Raw genomic sequence first — 10921 nt, 5'->3', positions numbered from 1 at the left:
AGAAAGTGCTTCACAACTTGGCACTTCTCTTTTTAGTAATCGTTTGGGGAGAGTCCCACACTTCATCAAGTTGGCTATTCTTAGCACCAAAATGCCTCTGGTTAGGAGTGCACTCTTTAAGCGTCTGTCATTCATTCACTCATTCATTCGTTGTTTAATTTAAGGAAGTAGATGTGTTGTATCTTTCTACTCACAAAACACCCCTCACTTGACCAGTGTAAAATATTTGATTTCATTTCACCTTTGGCGTGTTCCATCGGAGCTTTCTTTCCCCTTCTTTTCTCGGCCTCCTTTCATCCACCTCCCAAGGTATTCCCATTTTGAAATGTAGTGATTTGACCTGTAAAGATTCTAACACCAGGTAATTATCCCTGGTACGTGCAGAATCTCGATGAGTTGAAGATTCCATTAGGAATAAACCATTTCCTGTTCAGCTTTACCACTGCAGCCCTATGTTGCGGACATATCTCAGTTTAGGTTATTTATTGTTAAACTTAAGTCTGAAAATGAGTTTCCAAATTTCCGCTGCTCGAGCAAGGGAATATTGTCATGGTTTGTTTTCCCTTGAGTCTCAGTGTGCACCTTAGCCTTTGGCCTGGGACCCCATACTTGAGTGTCAAGCGATGCCTCATGATTTGAGTTTGGGTGGGTTTTTTTGCGGGGGGTTGGGGGGTGGCGGGTCAGGGGGTGGCCTCATGATTTTTGCTTTTGTTTTCTTGTTTGTCAATGGCCTCATGATTTGTGTTTGTGTTTTTTTTGTTTTGCAAAGACCTCATGATTTGTGTTTGTGTTTTTTTAGTTTTGCGATGGCCTCATGATTTGTGTTTGTGTTTTTTTAGTTTTGCGATGGCCTCATGATTTGTGTTTGTGTTTTTTTTTGTTTGCCAGTGGCCTCATGATAATGCCCTGTAGGAGTCTATAACACCATCTGACTCCGCCCTTCACACATTAGTTCAAATTAAATAGTAAATGGCTTTTTAAGCTTCAGGCTACTACATCTAGCACTGGGGGTTAGATTTGCCCAGCCACCGGCTTTGAGATAGCTTTTATGAAAGGATCATCCCTCCCAGCCTCGTTTCTAGAGCCATGTCTGCACCCTATATGCAGCGTCGGATTGGTAACGCCGGCACTCAGGCAATGCCCGTGGGGCCGGTGCCGAGTTCCAACTGTGGGCTGCTTTTTGGAGCAGTCTGGGGGCAGCTTTGTCGGTGTCGCTGTTGTTCGGATACAGCCAGCGCCCCAGTTGGTGTCTGAGTGGTCGGAGGCAGATGGGCGCTCATTACCTCACATTTAGCAACAGGCAGTGTCACTCTTTCTTTCTCTCGCAGGGCCGGCCCATTAATGTATGCATACCTAGCGGGGCAGGGAGCCTGAGCAGAAGTGGCCTCACTCGTTTTCAGTCACCAGTGTAAACTAATCCGTGCATTTTTTTTGTATACCCCCCTTTTTTTTTAAATAACATTTTGCCGAAGCAGTGTTTTGAGGAAAGGCAATATGCAAATATGGGCCACTTTTTTAGCGTGCCAGGGCCGATTTTGAATTCCAATCCAACCCTGCCTATGTGCATCTAAAAGGATGCCCTGATCATATGTAGAGCCCCGATAAGAAAGAAGGTTGAGTCACAGCGCTACCCCAGTAGTGTTGGCACTCGCCTTAAAAACCCTTTCCTTCTGAATCAACAGGACTGGCCTACAGGCCCGCGCTCCCATCTCTTCGGTGCAGAAAAGGTTTCAACATGATGTTGTTGGTATCAGTAGAACGACACAGGCACTGCTTCTGGGAGGGTATGGAGGACAGGCCTGCGACCTCTGCTGCGACCTCTGCTGCTTTTTGATATATTTAACATAGACATGGGGGGTTTCCAGGGAGAGGAGGGTTTATTGTGGGTCCAATAAGAGGAATCTGCAATAGGAAAACTGACATGATCAGTGAACAATGACAGCTTGTTTTTTTTCCGCCGATTATTTCTTAATAGGTTAGAGATTAATAGGAAACATCAAATGTTCAAGACAATTAAAGATGTAAAGTCTTAATGTGCTGCGCCTGTTACTGGAAGCAGGTCACAGCTCTAATTCTGCTTTTTTTCCTCAGCGTGTGGAAATGTGGTTTATAGATCCTGACATTATCGGGCTGAGTTGGTGTTTTTGTGCAGTTGTAACTGTCGTCAACACCAAACAACAGATGCTATTTCAAGGTCGCGGGTCTCCACATCCTCTTTCAGCACACACTGTCAGTCACTTGACTGTATTTAAAGTCCGGCCAGCGGAAGCGCGTGTCTCGTGGGCAGCTTCTTCTTGCTGCCGCGCGCTGCACGGCACGCAGAAAGGGGAACAGACAGCATTGTCGACAAAACTTGGCGGTGGTTGGCAGCGTCGCCCGGAGCAGAGGTTAAATGGCGAAAAGCGTGGCTGGAGGTCAAAGAATGAGCGCCTTTGTACAGCGTCTGCCCTTGAATTAACTCCATCGAAGGTGACAGCTTGAAAAGGTAAGACTAGTTCGTTTTGTCATCTTTTTGTCTAATATCCCAATTCACAAAGATGTGTGTGCCTCTGAGTGAGACGTAGGTGTGCAAAGAGCATCATTTGCTGTTGTAGATTCAGGTTTGCGCTGGCAAACTGATTTATGTGACATGAAATCTTCATGCAATAAGACAAGTTTACTCACAGAAAAAAACGTTTGCGCTTCACAGAGGTTTTGTCCACGAGGAAGCATATCTTACTCCTCCAAATATCTGAAGAAGTAAAATCTTAGGGCCCGATTCACAGAACTAATCTGAGATAAAATCTAAAACTTACTACTTTTGGTATTCACAGAAGGCATTTAGTAGTAGTAAAGTTAGGAGTCCTAACTTTACTACTACTAAACTGAGATAAAATCCTAAACTTACTACTTTTGGTATTCACGGAAGACATTTACTCCTAACTTTACTACTACTAAATGCCTTCTGTGAATACCAAAAGTAGTAAGTTTTGGATTTTATCTCAGATTAGTTCTGTGAATCGGCCCCTTAGCCTGGAGTATGGCTCAAGTACTCAGAAAACGGTTAGTGAATCAGACCTTGATATTCAGGAGTACGTTACATCCGAGCCAGTCTGGTTCAGACTGGCCGTTCTGTCACTCTGGCATGCGCCAGACTGGATCGCTGCTTTCAGACTTGGACGCGCTGCCAGGACCCAAAGTCGACGCCCACGGCCCACTTCTAGTTGCAGTAAGACACAACTACTCACAGAATAAGCTCATCTACAGCATCTCACACGTTTGTTGCGTTTCCAGACCTTTCACAGGTAGTTTTTCACCCTCAAATCAGTCACAGATATACTTTGGTCAAGGACAGAAGTGGATATTTTTCAGGGTAGCAAAGGGAAAGTGAACACCCCTAATATTCATAGGGGAAGGGGTTCCTCCACGGGGAAACACATGTTCCCTTTAGGCACATAAAACATGCAAGAAGTGTAAATCCACTCAAGTGTGATATTTCCAAATTCCCAGATAAACACTACCTTTCCGAATCCTGAAATGTCTATGTATTTCAGTACTCTTGTGAAGATACAACAGCACCTTCCCTGGAGTATTCCAAGTATTCTTTGTGAATTTAAAGAAAGTCAGAAATGTGTTCCCAACATAGGCTTGCACCTGCATGAGTACATTTCTGACTTTCTTTGTGAGTCAAGCCTACTATTTTGTGTTATTGGATTGAAGCAACTGTTTATTTAAATGCATTGCATTACAGAAGGTTCAAAGGATAATTAATAACGACTAATACAATCAGTCAGAAGGCACATGCATAAGATTACAGCACTGTCTGTTAAGATCTGCGTAACATGATGGTTGCAGGTTTTAGTTTTTGTGCGAATGGCCCAGTTTAGCATCATTTTGAGGTCCAATAAAATGGGTACCCTTAAATTGGGCAATAGTTACACATGCTATCTAAAAAGTCATGAAATGGATAATCTCTGTTAAAACGTGCAAATTAAAAGCACTAGTTATTCGAAATGCTTCTGCTACTTAACGTGTCAGTTTCCTGTGCACTTCTATATTCATGTATGTTAAAATGTTTTTTATGGTACAGAAACTACTTGGCAGATCGGTGCTGTTGGTAGCCACGGAGTGCATATTGTTGTATACATTCTTTGCATTTTCCTCTACAAAGTGCCTGGCTGATTGGCCAGTTTTACCCTAGTGCATGCTGTAAGTGGGTCTATGGGCTGCCCCAAAGGAGGCAGATCCAAGGGAATGGATGGATCTGCAACTTTGGGGGAAACCGGTGTGCATGTGATCAGTGAGTTTGCAGATGCTCCCACTGTAGAGTCCACCAAAGGTTGCTAAGAGTCTTGGGACCTTCCTGGATTGTATTGTTCAGTTTTGCAAGCTAGAGAGATAGTCATAGAGCATGCGTGTGCATTTTCATCATAGTATGAAATGCTGATGTAGGCTAAAACATTAGTGATATCTGCACTTCAATAATTTCCCCATTCCTTTTTGCCTTAATGACCAAATTATATTGAGCAGGTTCACTTTATATTTAACCATCCCTGTGTTTGGGTGAATAAGGCAGTAAACTGGTAGAGAATGGTTTAGTGATAATTTAGTTCCACTACATATTTTACAAGCTTTGATCATCAATGATGCGAAGCCCTTGTTGAAAGTTATCATTATAAATATTATTCTGGTTCACAATAGTATATTTATCGAGTTTTGTATAGCTCCGCACAGCATTTGCACATAAGCAACTACATGAGTTGCAGTTGGAGTGTTTGTGGCAGGATTGTTGTTCACAATAGATGCATGGATTTGGGGCAGTAAGTGGCTACTCTTTGCATCCTAACGTAGGGATGCAATTTCTTCCAGAATAGCATTGATTTTGTTTTCTAGCCAGGCTATTGTATGGATCATTTGAAAGACGGTTGGGTCTGTGGCGGGGAGGGTAGTATGCTGGCGCCCATCAGAGTCTGGGGTGGAGGCTGAGATTGAGTCTAGCCTGATGATGTTGATGGACTGTGAGGATGCAGGTGTAATAGATAGCCCCGAGCTAGGCAGTAGAGGTGTGCCATGGGGGAGGCAAAAAGTAATTCTGGTCACAAAGCCGTGTTGTCCCGTTGTCTGGTAAAGGAGGAGGCTGTAGGGGACTGGAAAGGATATTGGGAGTGGAGGGATCAACGAGTAGAGGTGTAGGTGTATGGGTTAGTTCTCTGGGAGAGGGTGAAGGGGGTGGTTCTGCAGGAGAGGGAGGAGGGATGGAAGTGGAACTGGATGGCATGGATGTACAAAGTGTAGGGAAGTGGCATTCAAAGATGGTTAGGGTTTGTTCAGAGGCTTGGACTAGGATGTTCCCATTTCTGTCAATGGTTATGAACGCTTGTGCGCTGAAGTCCTGGGGTGGGAATACAGCAATCTTAGTTCCATAAAGGATGTTGGTAGTCTTAGTTACTGGCAGGTGTTGTAGGAAGTTAACTTTCCATTTGGCAGGTTTCTTACTGTAGAAGATTAAGTCAATATTTAAGGCCTCTGTTTGCTGGACTGTAGTAGATGTCTGTTATTAGTGTCTGTGGGTGTTTTTTAGGACTCTGTGCTTGACATATTTTGGCCTGTTTGGCGAGGTTTCATGCAAATTTAATTCAGTATGAGTTGGGGCCATCTCTTTCTATGATAGTGTTGCGGTGGGACATTAGTGTTTGGTTGTATTGCAGTGTCGAAACTTCAGGGCCATCCTGTGTGTGGTTATCTTCCGAGATGATTGCCTGTTGTAGCAGTGTGTCATTCAGTGAGGCAATGGAGGGTACTTATAATAATAATAATAATAATAATAATAATAATAATACTAATAAGTGTTATTATTATTAAAATTGCCCATTGTATTGATGGATAGTGAACATGGTGGTTCTGCTATGTGACAACGTTGGTGGAATAATGAATGCAATAAGCATGTTTGTAAATCAAATTAAACCCTTCGTTTTCTTTTTTCACAGCTTTCTCTATCCTTATAAGTTTGCTAACTGTCTTAGAGATGCTGGCAGAAGGCTTACTCCCTGGATTTTATTATGAAGATGTCAAAAACAGAGGAAAATACCAAAGTCATAAATGTCAAAAGAAGAGAGAAAGTAAGAAACAACCTGAGGAATGGAAAGACAAGCTTGTGGCTGCCTCTGCAGCAGGTGATTTTGAAACTGATAACCCAAATGCACCAAAAGGAAGATGGAGTTTTTTGATCAAGAAAAAAGAAAAGCCTCTTCCAAAGCTCAGAGAACAGCTGTCAGCAACACAATGTGCCCACACACCATCAAAGGCCTTAGTGTCTGCCGCGCGACACATACCCAGAGACCAAAACACTGACAAACAGATGGACCTCCACAGATCTTGGACATGCTCAAGCATTTACACAAACTACCCAGACCTTCAGATTGGAGGAGACCACATTGGTTGTGGGAGGGATTCTGGTTGTATCCTGGATCTTGAATGTGAGGTCACAGATGGCCCCATTTTGCTCTCCGTGGACATGCCATCGGGTCATTCTCCATACAACACGTGTTCACAGCAGCCGCCAGATCTTAACACGCTCATGAGTGATGAAAGCAGAGATAAAGGCTCCATTAACCCAGGCCAACCACTCTCCAACTCCCTCTTGAACATCTGCGTGGAGAAGAAGTTAGAAGAACTTTATAAACAGTTACTGGCAGATAACGTGACCCTCTTCGGTTCTCCAACAAAGTTACTCTCATCAAGCTTCTTCTTAAATAGCGTGAACCAGGTCAGCGTGCAGCTATCCCAGGAACAAAACATAGAAGCTTCGAGAGCAAGGGAGGTGCTCCTCCACTGCCTGCGGAGCGTGGTCAGTGGCGGCAGCTCTGAAATCAGCACCCCCAATTTACAGATATCAAAATTGGATGGTAGGAAGAATTTAGACGTCTTGACAAAAATGCGGCCATGTTAAAATGTACCAAATAAAGTAATCGCAATCTTTTTGTATCCGGTAAAATTCGATATATTTATTTGTTCTTTAACAAATAGGACACCTCCCCTATTCATGCATGGGTATATAATTTCAAAACACACTTTCAATAATTATGAATGCAGTTAGTGACCTGGTTTGAGCCACAAAACGTCACTGTCACCCAATGTCAATACAACTAAAAAAAAGTCAAAAGTGTGTATTTTTATAATTGTTTCAGCTCGCCATAAACCAAACTGTGACGGGGTAAAAGTGGCACCTACAAAAGTGGATTCATGATTAAAATGTCTCATTGTTGTTTGTTTGCACTAAATTTGCTATAAGTAACTTTATTGTGAATAAAATTGTGCACTAACACTTTCATTATTTTGTAAACAACTTTGGAGAAATGTTATTGTCTATTTCCATAAACAAACGTCATTTTCACGTTCTTTCTTACTTACTGTGACCTCCTCCTTTCTTGTCTGCCTCCAGCCTCACTCTCGGGTCCCCTATCCTGTGTTTTTTTGTTTTAATATCAGGACCTCTCGGCTACTTTTCTGCCTTTTAAAGTTAGTTTGGCTCTCTGAGCTTTGACTGCAGCTTCAATGGTTGTCCTCCTGTCTCCCCTATCCTAGGCACCGGTCCTCTTTCATTGCAACTGTCTCTTTCCCAGAGTCACTTGGCTCTAGCAGTAGCGCTATGTTTTTTTCCCCCCAATGTATAGCATGTATTATTTCAGTTATATTTATTTTTAAACATTAATAAACTGATTTTTTCTAAATTGAATAATTGCTGTACATTTTTCGAAATAAATCTCATGTATTCTTATCTAGTCCAAAATTGAAGCCTTTTTAAAACTTTCTTTGGAAACAATTTGGACTTTTTTTTACTACTACTTAAAATGCACTATGAGTTTATAGAATCTAGACCATTAAAACATTTAGGGCTCTATTATGATGTCCGCCCACCACCGCAACGGCAAAAGGGACCGCCAGCCATAGGTGCGGCGGTCCTGCCATTCAAATTAGGACACGCCCACCACACTGGTGGGCACATCACGCATTTTTTACATTGCAGTGGGCGTTGCTGTAAGCAGCACCGGCCGCAATGTAAAAAATGCATTTAGTGCATTTGCATGCACAATGTGATAGGCACTGCGCGGTGCCTGCCACCTTGTGCATGCAAATGCAGGGGGGTACCATAGGTACCCCCCCCATGTGCACCCCTCTGCCCCCCAACATCCTGGGGTCCCGCTACGGGCCCCCAACAGCGAAAACCGCATGCCTTTCCATGGCAGAAAGGCTGCTCTCCGCCGGCATCCTGACATGGTTAGCAGTGTCTCACAGACACCGCCACCATATTGTGGCAGTTTTCCGCCCGGTCGACCAGTCTACCGGCAGAAAAGTGGTGGACGGTCTTCCCGTCGGCCGCAGACCCCCCAGCCATCCTAATGTGGTGAGAGGTCAATCCTGGAAGAATGGCGTGCGGATCGCCCCCGCCGGGCCGGCGGTGGCTACCGCCGGCCCGGCAGGGGCGATCCGCCCACCATCCTAATAGGCCCCTTAATATCTGTATATTGCATTGCGGACGTGGCTGTATTACTTACTTTCTGTTGTATTCTTGCTGTTCTTGGGTACTTGTTTAAACAGAATTGTGCTTTAACTAGGTTTGCAAGGTTTACTAGCCCCATAAACCACCACAGTGCTAACAGCAAACAAACATTTTCGCTTTTTTTCAAAGCTCTTTGCTACCCTTAGGGCCTCATTCTGGTATTATTTGTAGATGGTAACAGACACAATCATCACAAATATATAACCGAGCACATTGTAAGTAATTTTACATATTGAACTTTTACTTAAGTATAAATTCAATGCTGTAGAACGATTTCCTTTATTTTTCTATCCATGGGGAATTTTTTTTTTCCTTAGAGAAAAACCTTCCTCTAAGCCCTGCAAATTTTAACGGTCTTCCATCCCATTTCCTTCCAAGAGGTGGAATTACTCCTGTCCTCGACAAGAGTAAGTGGTACATTTACGAACTTGTCACGCATGCAATGCAGCAAGTCACTTTGCTGAGCTACACTGCTTGACAGGGAAAGGCCTCTTCCCCTGCGCTGGCGCCCCTTTGGCAGTCTAGCGCCAACGCAGGTACCCTTGAACCATTGTGCAAGTGTGTCTCCCTTGCATTCAGGATTGTTTTTGTGCAGGAAGCGGCACCTTCTTGAACAAAAATAATCCTGAGAGACATATTTCTTTATATATATATATATGAGCTGCGTCATGCAGCAGACAGAGAAAAAGAAAGTAGCGAGGAGAAATAAAGATATTTCTCCTTGTTACGCCTCACCTGAGAAGGCCTATCTTTTTAGCACATTCCCAGGTTTACAAATTCTGGTAAAACCTGGGAATGAGTCAAAATCCAAGGGGGTTGTATGGGAACAACCACGCAATGCCCATGGAATGCCATCTTAGTTTTAATGTGTACACCACCATCGCTACGAGCAGATTTATTCACATGTACCTGTGAATAAATATGTTTTCCAGTGTGAATCTACGTGTTTAGGAATCCCAAATAATTCATGGATTATCTCCAATGTACCAGCTGCAAAATCCCATATGCACACCTTCTGTGTTTTTGTCTGTTTTAAATGGACCCTTAACGTACCTATTTGATAGATGTTAGAGCGTTGTGGCAGATTTTTTAAGTATCTTGAACAGACGTTCAAGACAAATCATGTGGTCCTATGCTGCCCCTTAGATCATGCATTCTGTTCGATGGTTTAGGCTTTTAGAAATTAACATAATGAACCCAGGCTGCTGTTCCAACTATGTAAGTATCTCTATAGTACTAGATATGCCCTCCTAACTGTTAACCAATAAACACAATGGGGCCCATTATGATGGTGGGCGGACATCGCAAGGGAGCCAGGGACCACCCGCCGAAGGTGCGGCGGTCCCGCCAGTGGAGGGCGCAACCCGCATTTTTTACATTGTGGGGGGCGGTGCTGCAAGCAGCATCTGCCGCAATGTGAAAAATGCATGTTGTGCATTTGAATGCACAAGGTGACAGGCATCTTGTGCATTCAAATGTAGGGGGATACCATAAGTACCCCCCAAGTGCACCCCCGAACACCCTGGGGGCCGGCAACGGGCCCCTTAAGGCAGAAATCGCATGCCTTTCAATGGCGGCAACGTGGAAAGGCACGTCTCCGCATTCATCCTAATATGGATGGCGGTGTCTTGCAGACACTGCACCATATTGTAGCCCATTTCCGCCCGGTCGCCTGTCCGACCGGCGGAAAACCGGCGGACGGTCTTTCCGTCCGCCGGGGTCCCCCCCGCCATCGTAATGGGGAGGGAATGGAAGGCGGGAGGTGGGAATTGGCGGGCGGATCGCCACCACTATATGGGCGGTGGCAATCCGCCCGCTATAATAATGATCCCCAATGTATCCAAATAGCTTTTCATATGAGCTGTAAAACAATTTTCAAATTCAAATTGTTTTGGGCTGGTAAATGCATTTAGTTTTGTGGGAAGTAGGTGGATGCTTCAGGGAGGCAATACCCTGGATCAGGTGTTTTTAACCTGTGGTCTGAGGACCCATGGAGGTCTGCAAAGCCTACTGAGGGGGCCCGCGCCTATTATATAAAATTAAACTAATATTAAAAGTATTAACATAAAATTAATAAAGTATATACAAATAAGGACACAAAATTGACATTTAAATAACTTTTTCTATATTCGATTGTGAATTAAACAAAATATTTCAATGTTTCAGCATTTGCTTATTGTTTGTCTATTACTATATGTTTGTATCTTTTTTGAGGTTCAAATCATAAACATTTCTCATTCCAGAGGTCCCTAGCTTCCAATAATGACACATTGAGGGTCCCCAGATTACAATAATAATTTAGGAAGGGTCACTGAAATCAAGAGGTTAAGAACCACTCGCCTAGAGGTTGGTGCATGAACTGACACGTTTATGGGTGCTCAC

The 10921-nt window shown here is 43.6% G+C and overlaps 1 protein-coding gene across 1 annotated transcript; it reads left to right on the top strand.

The window, feature by feature from the left end:
• Nucleotides 1–2274: 2274 nt before the first annotated feature.
• LOC146829182 (TLR adapter interacting with SLC15A4 on the lysosome-like) lies at nt 2275–7711 on the top strand. The gene is made up of 2 exons (XM_085607827.1): nt 2275–2485; nt 5967–7711. The coding sequence occupies exon 2, from the start codon at nt 6005–6007 to the stop codon at nt 6926–6928; it is 924 nt and encodes a 307-aa protein (XP_085463953.1). The 5' UTR covers nt 2275–2485; nt 5967–6004; the 3' UTR covers nt 6929–7711.
• Nucleotides 7712–10921: the final 3210 nt, after the last annotated feature.

The sequence above is a fragment of the Triturus cristatus genome, chromosome 5_2 (genome assembly GCF_964204655.1).
Source record: "Triturus cristatus chromosome 5_2, aTriCri1.1, whole genome shotgun sequence".
NCBI classification, from domain to species: Eukaryota; Metazoa; Chordata; class Amphibia; order Caudata; family Salamandridae; genus Triturus; species Triturus cristatus.
Note: the sequence above shows the minus strand (reverse complement) of the source record. Positions and strands in the feature narration are given on the sequence as shown.